Source organism: Chrysemys picta, chromosome 10 (genome assembly GCF_011386835.1).
Source record: "Chrysemys picta bellii isolate R12L10 chromosome 10, ASM1138683v2, whole genome shotgun sequence".
NCBI lineage: Eukaryota > Metazoa > Chordata > Testudines > Emydidae > Chrysemys > Chrysemys picta.
The window spans coordinates 72168568-72189035 of record NC_088800.1 but is presented as its reverse complement, the minus strand read 5'-3'; the positions used below and the strand labels follow the sequence as shown (position 1 = coordinate 72189035).

The 20468-nt window shown below is 44.9% G+C and overlaps 1 protein-coding gene across 1 annotated transcript; it reads left to right on the top strand.

The window, feature by feature from the left end:
- The first annotated feature begins 1351 nt into the window (after positions 1-1351).
- Positions 1352-11249, top strand: LOC101944403 (zona pellucida sperm-binding protein 2). Its single transcript, XM_065559970.1, has 18 exons — positions 1352-1467; positions 1547-1623; positions 1999-2082; positions 2162-2256; positions 2767-2925; positions 3495-3539; positions 4664-4828; positions 5343-5439; positions 5541-5722; positions 6752-6881; positions 7912-8093; positions 8170-8261; positions 8369-8493; positions 9299-9488; positions 10004-10139; positions 10220-10316; positions 10876-10962; positions 11071-11249. Exons 1-18 carry the CDS (start codon positions 1421-1423, stop codon positions 11166-11168), a joined length of 2088 nt encoding a protein of 695 aa, XP_065416042.1. The 5' UTR covers positions 1352-1420; the 3' UTR covers positions 11169-11249.
- The last annotated feature ends 9219 nt before the right edge of the window (positions 11250-20468 follow it).

Genomic DNA, 20468 nt, shown 5'->3' with positions numbered 1-20468 from the left:
TGGCAATCAATATTGGTCTAGTGGTCAGTGCGGGTAACTAGATAGCAGGACTCCCCTGGATCCTCTCTGGAGCTCTGCCATTGACTTGTGCCTCAATCCCTCCAGTAAAGTCAATGGCAAAAAACCCACTGACTTCAATGGGAACAGGATTAGCCTCCACATAGACTATTTAAGAGGAAGAATAGGGGTGTGATTAAGGTCCTAGTCCAGGAATCACAATAGCCAGGTTCAAGTACTAGTGCCCCCTGTTTGACCTTAGCCCCAATCACTCTGTAATGTAGATCCCAGTCTGTATAAATGGGGCTAATACTCCTTCCTTTCTCCCACCCTTCTTCTGTGCTCTCTATTTAGATTGTAAACTCTTCATGCCAGGGACTGTCTCTCACTCCATTCATACAGCACCTAGCACAAAGTGGGGAGGGCGAGATGCTACCATAAAGCAAGCACTAATTAATGAGTGGCTTTGGACAACTCACTTGATCTCTTTGTGTCTCACTTTTCTTTATCTACAGAATGGCATTTAACAAAGTATTTCTAAAAAAAAGAAGAACAGGAGTACTTGTGGCACCTTAGAGACTAACAAATGCATGCATCCGAAGAAGTGGGCTGTAGTCCACGAAAGCTTATGCTCTAATAAATTTGTTAGTCTCTAAGGTGCCACAAGTACTCCTGTTCTTCTTTTTGCAGATACAGACTAACACGGTTGCTACTCTGAAAGTATTTCTAGGCCTTTCCACCATACAGATTAATACTGACTATAAACATTCCTCTACTTCCCCGAGGGTTGGGAGGATTCATTCACACTGGTAACAGTTATGGCAAACTAGATATTGGGCAAACTGTCCCTCCTGAAGAGAGCTACCCTGGCAATGAAGATTTCCCAAGCAGGGGCTACTGAGGATAGTTCCCAAGTGTGGGATGCCCTACAAACCCCCTGGCTGAGCACAAGGCTGTTTTAGTGGGCAGAAGAGCCCAGCAATGCCAAGTGTTCTCCTTGGTAAGGGGCAAAGGGCAAGGGGAGCTGAAGGCTGCAACACAAAGTGTTCATCTGTTTCTAGCTCATCAGCTATTTTGCCCCATCTTCCAGCAAAGGGAGAAAGGCAGTGGAAGAGCAGGGTGAGAGGAAAAGTGGAGATCAAAATAATGTTAAAAGTGAAGGGAAACAGCAAATTGTGCAAAGGGGCATAAAATCCCCTTGAAAGAGGAGCTTTGTCCCTAACCTGCCCCCTCCTCACTGATTGCAGCACAGAACAGGGCCAGGTGCAAACCATCAGCCTCAGAGTCAGCTGCTAGCAGGTGATGAGGAAAGCATCCCAGGTGTTTTCCAAGAGCTGCTCCTGTGCTGGGGCTGCAGCCCCTCCTATATAACCCCTGCATCTCCCTATGAGGTGAGTTGTTCTGGGTGGTTTGTCTCTCAGCCATGAAATTGCCTCTATTGCAGCCAGGCTGGTCCTTTTGCAGCATGTGGTAAGGGGGGTTAGGGTTGTGTATGGGGAGGGTTCTGTTTGCTGTACTGGCTTCTGAGCATCTTCTTTCTTGTTTGCAGGCTGCTTCTTTTACTTGGTTGCCTTATAGTGCCCTTGACAACTGGTGTTAATAGTTCCATGGCTCTAGACTTCCCAGGTAACCAGGGCATTCTCCTGAGCATGGTGGAGGTGGTGGACTTGTCTCTAGGCTGATCAGATAGTTTTAATGACCCTGAGGTGTGCTCAGAACTAATGACCCCTCTCTTCATTCAGAGGAGTGAAAGAAAGGCTTTATCATAGTTAACATTCAAGCTGTTAATGTCTAGTGCTCTGTGTTGCAAGTTTCTGAGTGATAGCTGTGTTAGTCTGTATAAGCAAAAACAATGAGTAGTCCTTGCATCTGATGAAGTGCTTTCTAGCCCATGGAAGCTTATACCCAAATAAACTTGTTAGTCTCCAAGGTGCCACAAGGACTCCTTGTTGTTTGTGTTGCAAGGAGTTGATATGACTGATTATGCATTTCCTTTTGTAGGGACAGTATCTTGTTATAATGACAAAATGTTGATTGGGTTACCCAGAGAGCTTGGAAGCAACTTCTGGCAGGTCCATGTAGCTGGTATGTATTGCTGCATGTCTGGCTGGATTTTTTTCAGGGCAACATCTAGCAGCATAGCTGACCTGTTTCTTCTTTCTAGATGCAAGAGGTGAAGAGATTGTAGACTGTGACTATGTGGTGGATCATGAGAGGCTGACTCTAACTGCTCTGTATGTGAACTGCACTAGACTAGAGGTAAAATTGTCCCTCTGCTTTAGGAACACAGTCACTTGATACAGGCTCTGAAGTTAGCTTGAGGTTGATGGTTACTCCTGAAAACCAGACCACGTGGTGCAATCCTTGGACTATGCATGGCATGAAACATTTCCACTTTAAGGTGAAACCTTAAAATAGCCAGTGAAAGACTTCCCCAGGCCAACTTCTCTGTTGCATACCACTGTCCAAGTATTAGTACAGATATAGAGTCTTGTGTGTGATGACTTGAGACCCATACTGAGACCTAATCAAAGGTGTCAGACAACCCAAATGGCTTACCTGATTAAGCATTAATACTGCTGTGCTTGCCTACTTATAACTAACCTTGTACCTTCTATAGACAAAGTGTCACTCAATTGACAGTAGATGTAATGTTTGGACATATGGTATATGTGAAGATAAGATCTAATTGCTGATCTGAGGCAACATCTAGCAATATAAAAATATGCTAATGTATCTTACTCTGACCAATGTGTTCTGTTGCTATAGCATGACACACACCAGCTGAGAATAAAGCTGCTGCTTAACAAGACAGTTGCAAGGGACAAGAATGTAACCTACAGTATTGGTTGTGATGCTCTTCAAGCAGATGAAGTCGTCCCTACTACTTTTACAGGAGCTACAAACTGTACTAAAGACTTCATGGCAGTAAGTGGAGCAGTCTGACAAGCCCTTGGAAATGTAACTGCTCTTACCTGTAGAGATGAGTTTGATAATAACTCAATGGCTTCTCAAATCAAGCCTTAAAGATGATGCCTGTAGATTCTCTTCTGTAGGTAATAAGTGTGAGGAAAGAAGACTGGTGAGTGGATTTCCCCTTTCTGGTCTCTGGGGAGACTCAGATTAGTAACTGGAGTTGTATGTCTGTAAAACCTTGCTGGTTACCTTTGACTGACTGTCTTTTGTATATGTTCCAGTTAGGCTGTGTCAAGCATATCCAGTGTATGTGCACATCTTCACTGGCTACTGATTAGAAGCTAGGAACATAAGTACACCAGACCTACAAGGGAAAGCTGCATTGATGCCGTTTTCCTCTGTTCTCTGACATGCAGTGGCTAGAGGCCAGATACAGCCCACTTGCATTGAGAATAATACAATACACCAAGCTTCCATTACTGTAATGGATTGGAGGTTCCTAGTCTCTATTGCCATATACTGTTTCTTTACCTGTTAGAACTTTGTGCCTTGCACTCAGCTGCTGTCCTATTCTCTTTCAGGTTGTATTTCCAAGACTCATTCCCAGCTTTGCTGATGAACATGTGGTATGGCCTTTCTATCAAAATTGGGGTTGGGGTGTCCAAAATAGCATGCCACTAAACTAATGTTTTGCCTGCAGAAACTACTTCTGTTACTTGCCAAAGTAGTTTGACCAGAGTCTTGACCAAGTATATTTCTAGGGTTGGATAGCAAAGCTGCAACTGCTAAAAGCCTTAACCAGTATGGATAAACTTTTTTAGATTTATTTTTTTTGCTTAAACTAAAGCAATCTTAGGCCTTAAACCAAGTTATAATATATTAAGTTTTAGATTTTTAATCTATTAAAATCACTGAAGGAAGAATAGAAGTTTGGAATTCTAAAGAAACTCAAACCACTGAGTTGGTGGCAGTGACTGCCAAAGCACCTGGAACCAAAATTCCAAAGTGCCAAACGAGCTATGTGCCTGCTCCTGTTTATGTCAATTTAATGACTAGCTCATTCAAAGTTAAAAAGATCACTGGGACATAGGATTTCCTGTTTATTGTCTCCTCTTCTCCCCCTTCCCCCTTTGCAATCTGAGGCATGAGAGGATGAGTCCTGCTAGTTCAAAAAAAGTTTCTGGTTGTCATTTAACAATCCATTCAGGTCACTAAAGATCCTGATTCTGTGTCTTAATAGCCATTAACTTGAAATACAAACTATTTTCATAAACTTTTTTGTGTATCCAGAATGTTCAAGGTAGCTTAACTAATAATAAAACCCCTTTGAATGGAAACTGGAATTCAATTAACTTGACAAATCTTGACTAATCACCTAGCAAACTCATCATTCAGCATTATCTACTAACAAACACAGTAAACTATAAATCAAAGCTATGTAATTACTTAAATGTGTATAGTTATCCTTCTGGATACCAAAAATTACTACATGTAGTATAAAGGCTGCCACAGTGCAAATCAGTACCACATAATGGTTATACTACTGAGAATATTTATTTTAAATCTTGTTTAGCATTTATTTTCATAATTGACTTTAATCAAGGTCTCCTGCTAGATTCTAACTAGGTTTAAAAACTAGTGACTTCAATCTAAATCAATCCACCCTAGTCTCAGAAGTCTTAAGGATAAGAACAATGACCATACTGCTTGCTAAGACCTTGTCTGACTAACCAGAAATCTCAAATTGCAGACTACAGAATCTCAGATGGCCTGGATACTGTCCATAGATGATGGAAGAAGAACACACAGGCTAAGCCTTTGGCAAGCCATGCAGCAAGGATACACATTCCTAGCTGACAGCAACAACCTAATCTTCCAGGTTTCTTTTGGTGCTACTGGAGTCACCTCCTACAAGGTAGGAGCTTTAGAGGAGAACTAGGAAGCTACCAAAAAGGCAAAACACTTTCCTATGCAGAGAAGTGGGTTTGTATAATGCCTGTAAATTAATAAATGTCCTAATGACCTAAGCATCTTAACAATGACCCATGGTAATATTAAGTAGCTTGGCCTATCTTGTCATGAGGACAGTAGTGAGCTCTCTACTGCTGACTCACAACAGCTGTAGCTTGACTTCTGGCTATGACACCATGTGGTGCATGAGGCTTTAGAATGGAGCTTGTTCACCCTTTCCAAGAACTCCCCTGCATAGGAGTAACAAACAGCCAGAGTGTTACTCCAGTGGCTACTTCTGCCCAAACCCCAACAGCAATTTAAATGGCCAATGTGCCCTGCAAGACCTCTCATAACATCTGAAGTCTCTCCAGAACTGCAGCCTAGCTTACTGAATCCTAATAGACTTTTTTTAATGCCAACACTGGAAACCTCACTATGAATAACCTGATGTTCTCAATCATGTCTGTCCTCTGCAGCAAGACAACCAGATGCTGTATACTGTGGCACTCAAGCTTTCATATGGGCCTCCTGACCAGCGACTAACTGTAGAATCAAGAATGATCTGTGCACCAGGTAAAACTTCCTCTCTTCACCGAGGAAGCTGGCCCCTCTGCTGATCTAGAGGGACTTCTATCTTAAAACGTCTATAGAAACTAACAGAGCTTCTATTGCAGGTCCAGCAACCTGTAACTCAACACACATGACTGTTGCCATCCCAGCTTTCCCAGGGATCCTCTCAGCTGTGAGTATAGAAAACAGAAACATTCCCATGAATGAACTCCAAGCAAATGGAATTGCTCTGGACACACAAAGGGGAGTGAAACTGCACATCAACAGAAGAATCCTGAAGTCCAGAGTAAGATCACTACAGACTAGTAGTATCTCCTTTAGGAAAGGTCACAAATGTCATTTTCATTTTTGAAAGATGGAGTAGAGAAGGACTTGGTTACAAAAACCAGACTGAGACATCTGGAGTCAATACCAAGGCACTGACTAGATGGTCAGTCCTTCTCGCGCCACCGCTTGGCAACTGTCTGAACCTCCCTCAGACTCAACCCCCACACACAGATCACCTCCATCTTCCTAAGCATAACTTCTAATACAGCTAAAACTGTCTCCTTCCTGACACAAACCCCACCTCTACCAGCCCTCCCCAGATACATCTGCTAAAAATCTCCCTTGCTGACCATTCTAGCAATGTCTCCTGTCAGACTACTCCTTGCTACCTCATCAAATTCAGGCTGCTTGTTCTAGCATCCATAGTTCTGATCCTTCTCTTGTCTTATGCCAGTAGCTCAACGTCTGTGCTTACCTGGAGAGGCTTCATGTCTGCTACATGCTAATCATGAAGCACCCTCCTGAAATTCTCCATAAGGATAGAGATCATCCCTAATGGATAAGATGAGAGGCAAGGACAAGAGGGAGCTGGTCTAATATCCTTAGATATGAAGGGGAGGGAATACCATTCTGTGTTCTGCTGATCTTGTCAGTTTTGGGTCAGGAATGGTTGTGTGACAGAATATAGCATGCTGCAATCTGATGCCCCCTAAGTAAGAGTTCAAGTTGAAAGAAAATGGACCACATGCTGATTCTGCAGGGTCAAAAGTGCACTTGACTGGCTCACTTGGAACTTCAATCTAGGTCTAACATGCATAGTTCCATGAACAGACACTTTGGATCTAGTCTTACTGATTTAAACTCTCCAAATCCCTACTACTTGATCCAGGAGATGTATTAAATGGTTGAAGTATCTTTCTGAAACACTAATATTGCTGGCTAGATTAGTCCAGTTGAAATGACCCTCAGATTCAGAGGCGAAGTGTTTAACTTTGCTGCAAACACAACTACTCGAATATGAAATGTCATGGCCTCCTTTCTCTTCCAGCTGTATGAGGAGAGCTGCTTAGGACTTCAGTCATACATGGCATCTCTAAGGCTAACTTTCAACTTCCATGGAGAAATGCTGTCAATGGTGATTTATCCAGAGTGTCCCTGTGACCAACATGCACCAATAGGTAAGACAGTCCATTCTTCCTGTAGCAGTGCAGTTTTAGCTGTCCCTGAAGTACTGATCTACAGATTGACAGTGTTGCAAGTCAGTGGCTCCCTGAGATGAATTTCCTTAATGCAGGAGACTGAGTAACCCCACAGCACATTACTCTATGAATCTGGGGCTTCTATCTTTGATAGGAACATAATAGTTAAGCTCAACCTATGGCTAAAAGTGCAGATATGTCTGGTGCAGACTCCTAGTAGCTGGCAAGCAAAATGCCCTATGTAGGGACTCTGCACCTTTGTCTTGGAGCCCATTTAGTTGAGGTCATGTTTCCTGGGTCTATATAGATGCCCTTTCTTTGCTGGTAAGGACCATTTCTTCAGTTGCTATTTGGGTCATCTGGACATGACCCACTGCTTGGTGATCACCTAGCTCCCCTGACTGTCCACATAGTAATGACAGCTCCTTTTCATGGGGATGGCAGAAGGCACAACAGATCACAACTCCATCTCTGAGGATTCCCTCCCCCCCACATTGCTGCTGACAGGCTGAACTACTAGAGGGCTTTGTTCTGCACTGCTCATCTTCTCCCCCTCCCACCCCCCCCCCTTATACTCAAGAATTGGCTCTGGTGCTGAGACACCCAGCCCTTGCTTACCTGCCCTATGGGGTAGGTAATAAACTAGAGGCATACACCAGGTTCCCCTGTCTGAGTTGATTAGGGCAGGCTAATGGGTGGACTCCAGCCCACCTGCCAATCTGTTTCTTCCTCAGTGAGCCATAGAGCACTGCTTTGTGAGCAGTTCTGAGTCGTTGAGCTTCCTGACATGAGCTGTTGCAGGATCCTTGCCCTCCAGATCATGCTATACAAAATGGAGACCAGGAACAATCCAGTTAGGTGCAGAACAACTTAGGGTAGTCAGGGTCCCTGCACACACAGCTCAGCTAAAAGACTCTACTTCCTCCACTGAACTGAGGCAGGGACTGCACAGTACCATGTAGTGGAGTCCCCCTACAGCAACCCATGCCCACCTCCTTGAATGTTTCAGCTGCTGTGTGCACTCAGGATGGCTACATGGACTTTGAAGTACTCAGTGACAGGACAAAACCAGCCCTAGACTTGAATACCATCAGGCTAAGAGATCCTACATGCAAACCAGTCTTCAAGTCTCCCTCAAATGACATGGTTCGGTTTCATGTCCCACTGAACATGTGTGGAACAAGGCAGCAGGTAAGTGTCCAGGACAGTGACTGCTAAAGGAGCTCCAGTGGCAGGGCAGTCACTAACACTCCTGTATCCCCTGTAGTTTGAAGGCGAGAGGACCATTTATGAGAATGAAGTTCGTGCTTTGTGGGCAGATCTACCACCACGCAGGATTTCTAGGGACAGTGAATTCAGGTCAGTCCACAACTCTGCCAGTGAGAGCCGGTCACAACACTAAGCAAAGTGACTGTTCAAATTGCTGGCTAACCTTGTGCCGAGATGCTGAGTATTCTGTCTTTCAGGCTGACAGTAGTGTGCACCTACAAAAGTGGTGATGCATCCCTGAGCGCAAGGATAAGCAGTCTCCCTCCTCCAGTTTCTTCAATAAACCAGGGTCCTCTCTCCTTGATCCTGCTGATCTATCCAGGTAAAGCTTGCATCTAGCTGCAAATTATGGCCAGGGCAGAATGAAGTGACTCCCTCCACAGTTAAAGGAGCTCTTCAGTCCCTGGTATCCAAAGAAGTAGACCTGGATAGCAAGTCTCCTGGGGGTGGCATGAATCCTTCGCTGCTGGTATGTGACATAGACCTGGCAGACTGGGTTTAATGGGTCCTCTTGCTAAAGGAGCTCTTCAGTCCCTGGTATCCAAAGAAATAGACCTGGCGAGCAAAATGTATCTGGGGGTGGCATGAATCCTTCACCGCTGATCTGTGACCTAGACCTGGCAGACCACATTTGTTGTGGGGTGTTTCTTTTATTTTATTTATATATATATATATATATATATATATATATATATATATATATATATATATATATATATATATATATATATATATTAAAAAAAAGAGAGCCTCTTGCTATGGGGGAATCCAGTGGGGATGCCAGGGAGAACAGTAAGCCTCCTAAAGCTATCGACTGTTCTTGGCATCTGAAGAAGTGAGGTTCTTACCCACAAAAGCTTATGCTCCCAATACTTGTTAGTCTTAAAGGTGCCACAGGACCCTCTGCTTTTTTTTCAGATACAGACTAACACAGCTACCCCTCTGATACCTGTTTTCCCTATGTAAGGAGTTCAACTAAAGCACCCACTAGCTGTGTCCTTCTATGCACATACAGTAGCCAACTTCTTACATAGTTGGCTTATTCCTGTCTCTAGATCAAGATTCCTGCAAGAATTACTACCTCTTGTGTACTGGGCTGTCTAACTCTACCATACTTGTTTTTTCAGAGGACTCCTACTTGCAGCCCTACAGTGATGACCAGTACCCCATTGTGAAATATCTACAGCAACCAATCTTCTTGGAAGTGCAAGTTCTGAACCGCAATGACCCCAACATCAAACTGGTATTGGATGACTGTTGGGCAACAACATCACAAGATCCAAGCTCTCTGCCCCGGTGGAACATTGTTGTGGATGGGTAGGTAGAATACAACTGCTGTAAGAACATGAGCAGGCCAGCCTCACCTGAGTGTTTCTCTGAAATACAATGCAAAAGCTTGTTGGAGCTGTGAGAACAATGTGACTTGTTCTGTGAGGCTCCTCCTACGGATGTAGGAGCAAAGGGTTGCTGTCTGGTTAAGATCTGATCTCACAAGCATAGGTCATTGTAGCATTAGGTCAAGCTAGTCCTTTAGACACTTCAGTGCACATGCTCAAGTGCAAATTCCAACTGTAACTCAAATAATAGTTCACAACTGAGTGAATCAAACCCTCAATGAATTGCTGTCCTAATGCAGGCCTGCAAGCTCTGGCAGACCTCTTGGAAACAGTATTGAGGGTCTCTTGTGGGCAATGGACTAAATATTTAACTTTAATGTTAATGAAGCAAACATTCCAAGCCTCTCCTCTATCTTATTTTTAACTCTCTTCTATCTAAGAAACTGCCTTCCTCTCCTCCCCTCCCTCATGACTTTCAACATGTCTCTCCTGTAGGTGTGACTATGAACTGGACAACTACAGAACTGCATTTCATCCAGTGGGCCTAGCAGTCAGCTATCCCAACTATCGCCAGAGATTTGAAGTGAAAACCTTTGCCTTTGTCTCAGATGGCAAGGCTCTCACTAGCCTAGTAAGTGCAGTCCCTCTTGTAGTAGATAAATGCTAGAGGCTTCCTATGCGCCAAATGTCTCTCCCTTATCTTTGCTCTAGGTGTACTTCCACTGCAGTGCTCTACTCTGTGACAGACTTCATCTGGATTCCCCTCTGTGTTCACTAAGATGTCCTCAGTCAGCCAGAAACAAACGAGGTAGGATCTAATCACTGCTGGCAACTAGAATATCACAGTAAACATGCTGTCATACCACAGCAGAATCCTAAAACATAGGTGTGGAAGGGAACTTGCTAGGTCTTCTAGGCCAGTCTCCTTAGTCCTGGTTCAGTGCAGTACTATCTAATCTACCTCTGACTCTTGAACTACCACCAGTGGCAGATTCTGCAAACCAACTAGGTAACTTGTTCCAGTGCCTAACTATCCTTACAGTTCAGAAAGCTTGTCTAATCTAAACATCCCTTGCTGTGATTGAAGCCCCTGATTTAGTCCTTTTTAATTTATATTAAAAAAAAAAGTGACCCAGCCCTATTGTCAGTGGGGAGGTCTAAAGTATGTAAAAGTAAGGTATACCTCAGTTGTCTTTTCTGGACTAAACAACCCACTTTACAACCTTTGTAGGACATGGCTCTCTAGCCCTCAAATTTCTGGTCTCCTCTGGACAGAACTAGAATATAGCCAGTTAGCTTGCTAGATTAGTGGATTTCTATGACTTCAGTTACTCAGAATCATGTGGTGACGGATCTCTCTCTTGCAGATATTGTGATGCAAGCAGAGAACTCTAGTGTAGCAAGCTTACCTGGTCCTGTTATCTTTGTAGCAGACGAATGGCCTTCAACCCAAGGTATGGAACAAATGCTCTTCTCCTTCACCTAGCTGATGCATGTTGTTGCTAATTCAAATTTATTGCATAACATGGTCACTAATTTGTGGTTCTCTTTTCTCCCTACAGAAGAAACTCAACTGAGAGATGGGGCATGGACCACTGTAGCAGCAGCTACTGTGATCCTTGGTCTGATGGTCATTGCACTGGTGTCGGTGGCTCTTTAAAAATCTGAAGAGGACAAAAGCTGTAATGGTAAAGTGAGACACTAAATGACTTGTGACAAAATAAACTGCTGGATACACTAATTCGTGGTGGACTCTCCTTATTTCAGAAGTGGCTCGTTTCAATACAAAACTAGAAGCTTGGTATTAACAGAAGCAAGTAGGACTTGGCTCCTCTCTAGTTCAGACAAAACAACCAGCAGGTCCCATGGTAAAAATTTTTAACTAGCATAACTGCACTAGCCTGACAACTGTCCCAATCTTATTGCTTAATTGTCATAAATACCTATTCTACTATACAGCTGCTCCTTACTGCTTAGTTAACATAGTAGGGTAAAGGCACTTGTGTTGTTGCCAGCCTTTCCTACAGAAAAACAAATCTAAAATGAGCCCAATCTCTCCTTGGTGCAATCTCAAAGAAAACTAACCTACAGTGACTTGTGTCATAATTAAGGTGACAACAACCCAAGGACTTGGTCTTAAGCATAAGAGCTCCATGTTTCCTCTAATCCCATCCATAACTCCACTACTAAAAGTTAGTGCTCCATGACCACATTAGCAGCAGCAGCAGGGTAGACCTGCAAGAGTCTGAGTACTAGCACTAAATTTTAGGAGATTTTGTGTTCTTTATCCCAACAGCATCATGTCTATCACTAGTGAAACTAACAGATCATAGTGCATATCGCATAGTCCATTTGCTTTTGTACTAGACTAGCTTTTTATATAAAAAAATCTAGTAAATGTTCTGTCTGTAACCCTTCTCTGCTACTCTTCTGGCTTACCCAAGCACTTGCATGGCTGAGGTCTAGAGCTACACAGTGTAGCTCAAGTGTCATGGCATAGTGGTGGTGACTCTTGCAGATACTAGCCACTAGACTAGGCTTAAACTTAAGCCAGCAATATGGATTTCATAAATCTGTCATCCATAGCCGTGGCCTTCTGTGAACACAAGCTTCCAAACATGCAGCAGCAGAGAACAAACTGTAGTCCAGATTCCAATGTTGGAAATAATTGCCCTAAACTAAACATAGAGCCACACAGCAGTCAGTGACTGGCAATGGACCTAGACAAGTAGACTCCATCACTTGTCTACCTTAGTTTTTGACAGGGTTATTTTAGCAACATCTCTTCTCTACCTTAGTCTCCGACAACTACACAAAGGCTCAGGTATCCACAGTAAATGTGGGAAGCGGCAATTGATCAGGAATGTGCAGCTTCATGCCAAATGAAGGGAGAAATTGGACTTTTTTTTTTTTTGTCTTGTTGTGGCTCTTATCAGCTCCTGGCAAGTGGGGTGGGGGAAGAGTCAGGGGTACACAGCAGGCCTGCCATAGTCCCAGACTGTACACCAGGGGGATCTAATCATAGTGTTGGGGTTCTTAGGGATTGGCTTGTTTTGGCCTTGTTTTGAAATGGGATTAGCTTGATTTTTGGCTTATTGTGAAAGTCAGGTGCTTATTTGCCAACTTTCATGAGGTAAACAGTGGCAAAGCAAATATCTAACTGAAAAATTTAAAGATACCTATTTACCCAGGGGGAGGGATAGCTCAGTGGTTTGAGCATTGCCCTGCTAAACCCAGGGTTGTGAGTTCAATCCTTGAGGGGGCCACTTAGGGATCTGGGGCAAATCAGTACTTAGTCCTACTAGTGCAGGCAGGGGCCTGGACTTGATGACCTTTCAGGGTCCCTTCCAGCTCTGAGATAGGCATCTCCATATTACTCTAGCCATGGTCTTAGACCTTCAAGCATAAAATCAGTGAAGATACCTCCATAAAGAACAGAACAATCTTCTTACTAGCAGCTACCATAATTAGATTTCCTTAAAGTTAACTCTTCATCAGGCTATCTTCACCCCATTCAAGGCTGAGTAACTTGCCTGCCTGTCAAAAGACTGACTTTCATTTTTAAGCCATCTGACAATTGCAGCATTAACTTGAGGGTCCTCTCCTCTGGGGCTGGACAGTAGCTTAATCCTGGTGTCAGATATAACTATACTAGCATCTAATTCTAAGGTGATTGTATTCTTCACAGCTGCTGCTTTCCTATATATGCAAAATTGCTAAGATATCTAGTTCCATGGAAGTACCACTTATCACAAACTGCTTTCTCCTAATGAGTTTAATTGGATAAACTGTCTGAATTGTGATTTTTTTTTTTCCTCTCTGCATGAATAACTAAATATCTCACTGCTTTCTTCCCCTCACACAATCCTTTAGCATCACTATGCTCTTCTCCTCCTAAGGTAGCTAGAGACTGTTCCTCTTGCTGTTTTGAAGATCTTTGTTAGCATGAGTGACTATTACTGTCACCTAACCTTACTCATTTCTCATGTTTGTTGTATATCAAGGGAAGCTCAAGTAATAGCAATGAGGAAGCACTGTTAGAGTGCTGGCAGAATCTGAGGGAGCTTCCACTGACATTCTCTCTTCCCCCCCCCCCCCCCCCCCAGTACCTCTCTGGGCAAATCCCCTTCCTTCCTCTAAGAACTGCAGTAAGAGGCCTGCTCCTATATGTAGTTTTCTGTAGTGTCCACACTGTGCAAGGGGTGCAAAGAGATGACAGTGAGCAAATGCACTTTTCAAAACTTTAGCATATCACTTAAAATAGCATGGGGGAAAGGAGACTAATGCTAGTCTCATATAGCCAAACTTCAATTGCAGTGTATGCATTATGCTTGCAAAGAGTACTATTATACAGATAATGACCAGACCTAGCCTTGCTAGTGTTCTTGGTATATGAAAGCAACCACCTCTAAAATCAGCATACCCTCTGCTATTCTACGGGTGTAGTATTAAACCCAATGCAAGCTGGGGAATCAACACAGCCCTTTCTTCCCTCAAAGCAGTCTGTCCATATAAACAGCTCTGTCTACAGTTGTATGGAAGCTACATAAACAAGCACAGCCACCTCTGTTGGCCAAAGCACTTGGCAGTAGGAGTTCTGGCAAGGATGTCAATGTGCCATTGTACTACTGTAAAAAGTGGGGAGGGAATGGTAGGATCTTGCTGTCAGGGGTAGTGGAAGGAAGGCATGTGGGAGCTGAAGAGGCTGGCACCCTTCAGGTGATTCTCTTAGTACCTGGCCAAAACCAATCTGCATGGCTTCCAACTAGCCTTACCATGTGTGTGAATGGATGAGTTCATTGCTGGGTTTTCTTTATACAGTACCCAAGCAATCAGTACTGTATAACTTGCTAGTTCTTAGCAGGACTGCTTTGGATGTGGGTGGGGGAGGAGTGATGCCCAGATTGGTACAAATAACAGGATTCTACAACTGCCCCATGTGACTTATGCAGGGGGGAGTGTGAATACAGGTTCAGCCCCACAGGGCCTGTTCTAGTGAGCAACCAAAGAAAAAAAAATTTCTGGAAGAAGCGGGTGGGGCCCTCTTCCTGCACAGTGGTTCATCTATTCCTGTGCTGTAGAAACAACTAAATTGTCATGGGCATTTTCCCCAGTGGGAAATAAACCAGCATACTTTAGGGGACTGCACCTCAGTCAAAAGGAAATGCAGGGGGAGCAATGAAAGCTAACAATCTCCTTGTGTTTCCCCTTTAGCTTTTCTCCCCTGCTAGAGCATTAATCCAGCCCAATGTCCATCTCCAAAACTGCAAATGCATATCTTGTCAACAGCTGCACAGCTAGTGGAGGAATTCTCTAATCCCCTTCACTACTGCCCTTACTAGTAAAGCTTCATTTCCTATAGCTCAGTGTTTTTGTCATTTGTGGACCCCTAAAATTTTTCAAATGGAGGTGAATGAAATTCACCCTGTGGCCTGCGGACCTCTACCATAGAAGTCTTAGCTATAATTGTTGCACATGCTCAGTGCAGCATGAGACATGGCATGAGAAAGGGCACTAAACTGTGGGCATTTGTGGTAATGACAACACTTCCAGGTTTTGACTTGTAGGCAGATGTATTTGCATACTTTTGATTAATCAGAAAAACAGAATGTCTTTTCTGGGATCTGAAACTTTTCATTGTCACCTTTCCTGGACCCCTTAGACTCAGGCCTGGTCTACACTATGACTTTAATTCAGATTTAGCAGCGTTCAATCAAATTAACCCTGCACCTGTCCACACAACAAAGCCATTTATTTCAAAATAAAGGGCTCTTTAAATCGATTTTTGTACTCCACCATGACGAGCGGAGTAGCGCCAAAATCGATATTATCATTTCAAATTAGGATTAGTGTGGCCACAATTTGATGGTATTGGCCTCCGGGAGCTGTCCCACAGTGCACCATTGTGACCGCTCTGGACAGTGATCTGAACTTGGATGCACTGGCCAGGTAGACAGGAAAAGCCCCGTGAACATTTGAATTTCATTTCCTGTTTGCCCAGCGTGGAGAGCACAGATGACCACAGATAGCTCAGCTCATCAGCACAGGTAACCATGCAGGCCGATAATCAAAAAAGAGCACCAGCATGGACCGTACGGGAGGTACTGGATCTGATCGCTATATGGGGAGAGGATTCAGTGCTAGCAGAACTTCGTTCGAAAAGACGAAATGCCAAAACTTTTGAAAAAATCTCCAAGGGCATGATGGAGAGAGGCCACAATAGGGATTCAGATCAGTGCCGCGTGAAAGTCAAGGAGCTCAGACAAGCCTATCAAAAAACAAAGGAGGCAAATGGTCACTCCAGGTCAGAGCCGCGGACATGCCGCTTCTACACCGAGCTGCATTCAGTTCTGGGGGGGGGCCGCCACCACTACCCCACCTCTGACCGTGGATTCCGAAGTGGGGATAATCTCATCAGCTACACCTGAGGATTCTGCGGACGGGGAAGAGGAGGAGGAGGACGAGCTTGCGGAGAGCACACAGCACTCCGTTCTTCCCAACAGCCAGGATCTTTTTCTCAGCCTGACTGAAGTACCCTCCCAAGCTTCCCAAGCCAATATCCAAGACCATGACCCCATGGAAGGGACCTCAGGTGAGTTTACCTTTTAAAATATAAAACTTGCTTTTAAAACAAGCGTTTTTTAATGATTACTTTGCCCTAGGACTTGGGATGCATTCGCGGCCAGTACAGCTACTGGAAAAGTCTGTTAACGTGTCTGGGGATGGAGCGGAAATCCTCCAGGGACATCTCCATGAAGCTCTCCTGGAGGTACTCCAAAAGCTTTGCCACAAGGTTTCTGGGCAGTGCAGCCTTATTCCGTCCTCCATGGTAGGACACTTGACCACGCCATGCTTGCAGCAAGTAATCTGGTATCATTGCATTACAAAGCCTGGCAGCATATGGTCCCGGTGTTTGCTGGCATTCAAGCAACATCCGTTCTTTATCTCGCTATGTAATCCTCAGGAGAGTGATATCGCTCATAGTAACCTGGTTGAAATATGGGAATTTAATTAAGGGGACAGAGGTGGCCGTTCCTACTGGGCAGTTTGCCTGTGGCTGAAAAGAAATCCTTCCCTGCAGTTAGCCAAGCGCGCGGGGGGGGGGGGGGGGGGAATTGGCCCTGAGCTTTTCGCGTTTGGCTAGCAGGGATCTTCCCTATTACCAGCCACGCGGTGGGGGGAGGGGTACAGTGATCATCCCAGATAATTCATGGCGGGAGGGAGGGTGGGGGGTTAGTTTGGTTTCTGCAGGGATCTTCCCTGATACCAGCCATGCGGTGGGGGGAGGGATAAAGCGATCATCCCAGAGAATTGGATGGGGGGGGGTTAGTTTGTTTTCTGCTGCTGAAGGTTAACAAGAAAACCGCAGCAGTCAACGGGCTTTGCTTGGTATGTGGGAAAGGAGGGCGCAGAAGCCGAAAGACAATGGCTTACCATGGCCGCATGCAAGCTGAATTCTGTTGCCCGGACCTGCATCTGTGATCTCTAACACCAAAGCCACAGGCACTCAATATTAAGATGGAAAATGCGACCTTGTACTGAAATCACATGTGCTATGTAATGTGAATAGTGTTGTTCACCATGAAAGAGTATAAGCATTGTTCTGTAAAATGTATAATTTTAAAAACTTCTCTCCTTTTTTTCAACCCTCCCTCCAGCAGCTGCAAATTTTTCAAGCCTCCCTCCTCCGTCCCGAAGGCTATCTCAGATAAGGCGGCGGAGAAAGAGGACGCGAGACAAGATGTTCACGGAAATAACGGAATGCACCCGCAATGAAAGAGCTCATTTGAATGAGTGGAAGGACACGGTATCTAAATTTAGGAAAGATGCCAGTGAACGTGAGGTCATGAGGGGTGGCAGGCTGCAACGCTGGGGCTGCTGCGTGATCAAACGGACATGCTCTGGCGTCTGGTGGAGCTTCAGGAACGGCAGCAGAATAACAGACTGCCGCTGTTCCATATCCTCCTCACCCAGATGTGTAAGAACTCCATGCACCCTCCCACTCCACCCCAGTGGACAGCCCAAGCAAAAGGCTGTCATTATATTGAATTTTTTCAGTGTCCTTTTACTTCCCTCCTGTCCTCCTCCCAAACCTCACCCAGATTACCTTGTCGGTTCTCTCCCTATGTTTATAATCAATTAATAAAGAATACATGATTTTTAAACGATAGTGACTTTATTTCCTTTGAAAGCAAGCTGGGGGAAGGGGGAGGGTAGGTTCCTTACAGAGAATGAGTCAATAAAGGGGGCGGGTTTTCATGAAGGAGAAACAAACAGAAATTTCACACTGTAGCCTGGCCAGTCATTAAACTGGTTTTCAAAGCTTCTCTGACGCACAGCGCTTCCTGGTGTGCTCTTCTAAACGCCCTGGTGTCTGGCTGCGCGTAATCAGCAGCCAGGCGATTTGCCTCAGCCTCCCACCCTGCCATAAAGGTCTCGCCCTTACTTTCACAGAGATTGTGGAGCACACAGCAAGCGGAAATAACAATGGGGATATTGGTTTGGCTGAGGTCTGAGCGAGTCAGTAACGATCGCCAGTGACCTTTTAAACGGCCAAATGCACATTCTACCACCATTCTGCACTTGCTCAGCCTGTAGTTGAACAGCTCCTGACTCCTGTCCAGGCTGCCTGTGTATGGCTTCATGAGCCATGGCATTAAGGGGTAGGCTGGGTCCCCAAGAATAACTATTGGCATTTCAACATCCCCAACAGTTATTTTCTGGTCCGGGAAGTAAGTCCCTTGCTGCAGCCGTTTAAACATATTAGTGTTCCTGAATACGCGAGCGTCATGAACCCTTCCCGGCCAGCCCACGTTGATGTTGGTGAAACGTCCCTTGTGATCCGCAAGTGCTTGCAGCACCATTGAAAAGTACCCCTTGCGGTTTATGTACTGGGTACCCTGGTGCTCTGGTGCCAAGATAGGGATATGGGTTCCATCTATCGCCCCACCACAGTTAGGGAATCCCATTGCAGCAAAGCCATCCACTATGGCCTGCACATTTCCCAGAGTCACTACCTTTCGTAGCAGCACCTCAGTGATTGCTTTGGCTACTTGCATCACAGCAGCCCCCACAGTAGATTTGCCCACTCCAAATTGATTCCCGACTGACCGGTAGCTGTCTGGCATTGCAAGCTTCCACAGGGCTATCGACACTCGCTTCTCAACTGTGAGGGCTGCTCTCATCTTGGTATTCTGGCGCTTCAGGGCAGGGGAAAGCAAGTCACAAAGTTCCAAGAAAGTGCCCTTATGCATGCGAAAGTTTTGCAGCCACTGGAAATCATCCCACACCTGCAACACTATGCGTTCCCACCAGTCTGTGCTTGTTTCCCGGGCCCAGAATCGGTGTTCCACGGCTATAACCTGCCCCATTAACAGTATGATCTCCAAAGCACCGGGTCCCGTGGTTTGATAGAATCCCATGTCCATATCCTCATCACTCTCGCTGCTGCGCTGCCGTAGCCTACTCCTCGCCACCTGGTTTTGCAGGTTCTGGTTCAGCATAAACTGCATGATAACGCTTGAGGTGTTTACAATGTTCATGACTGATGTCTTGAGCTGAGCGGGCTCCATGCTTGCCGTGGTATGGCGTCTGCACTATTCACCCAGGAAAAAGGCGCAAAACGGTTGTCTGCCATTGCTTCCCTGGAGAGGGGGGAGGATATACCCAGAACCACCCGCGACAATGTTTTTGGCCCCATCAGGCATTGGGATCTCAACCCAGAATTCCAATGGGTGGAGGAGACTGCGGGAACTATAGGATAGCTATGGGATAGCTACCCACAGTGCAGTGCTCCAGAAATCGACGCTAGCCCCGGTACATGGACGCACACCACCAAATTAATGTGCTTATTGTGGCCGCATACATTCGACCTTATACAATCTGTTTCCAAAATTCGAATTATATAAATTCGGATTAATCCCGTAGTGTAGACATACCCATAGTCTGCAGACCTCCAGGGGTCCATGGACCACAGGTTGAAAAGTGCTGCTCTATGTGATTAATAAGCAGTACAGGCACTCTAGGAACCAGCTCTGCAAGTAATCGAGTACCCTCAATGCCTGATAAAGCCAGTAACTGCTAAGGGGTGGCAGCAAGTTGCAGGGCCTGTCCCTTGGTGAAGAACATCATGGGAGCAGCTAGTCACATAATTCATTTCTGTAGGGAAGTGGCCTGGACAATGAATGCACTATTAGCAGCAGAATTAAACTAAGTCTATCTGGACTCATTGGTTTCTGTATAAAAATGAGGCGCTAGAAGTTGCTCATTTTCAAAGCTACCTTTTAGGAAGATGGATATTTGAAGGATTTCTATAGCTGCATTGTTCCTACCACGGCAGTTAAAGGTCTGTTGGCATTTCCTTACAAATCCTTTTTCTTTTTCTTCTTTGGAAACAAAGTCACGGCATTCAAAGCTAAGATAGAGAGAGAGGCCCAGATCCTCAAAGATATTTAGGTGTCTAACTCCCATTTCTTTAAATTACCTTTGAGGTTCTGGGCCATCCTGCCTTGCAAAAGAGATGCCAGCCTTAACTTTGAATTTTCCTGCATTCTCTGTGTTAGTTTTGGAGCAGAGATATACCTTGTCAAACTGGTGTTGGAGCTGCTTTATGGAGTTCACTATCAAAATGTGCTTCCATTGTCTACCTGCTACATTTTGAAACAAGAACCTTTGTGATTTCTCCCATGCTGCCCCTCACACCTGGGAGGAGCTCCCCATAAACATCACAAAGTCACCTCATTATTCACCTTCAAATCCCTCCTCAAAGTCTCCTTTGCTGTGATGCCTATAAAAGACTCGACTACACTTAGGCCACTGGAGTGCTGAGACCACGGCCTACCATACTGGGCAATACTGTTTCCTTGTATTCACCTGTCTGATTGTCTGTGCCTTTCTGTTGTCTCCTGTCTTATACTTAGGCTGTCAGCTTTCTGGGACAGGAGGTGTATTTTTGTTCTGT

Excerpts from the sequence above, each read along its gene's own strand:
- LOC101944403 (XM_065559970.1), top strand. The coding sequence starts at position 1,421 with ATGAAATTGCCTCTATTGCAGCCAGGCTGGTCCTTTTGCAGCATGTG. Across the intron at positions 5,440-5,540 it reads AAGAATGATCTGTGCACCAG|GTCCAGCAACCTGTAACTCA; the intron begins GTAAAACTTCCT and ends CTTCTATTGCAG. Across the intron at positions 8,494-9,298 it reads GATCCTGCTGATCTATCCAG|AGGACTCCTACTTGCAGCCC; the intron begins GTAAAGCTTGCA and ends TTGTTTTTTCAG.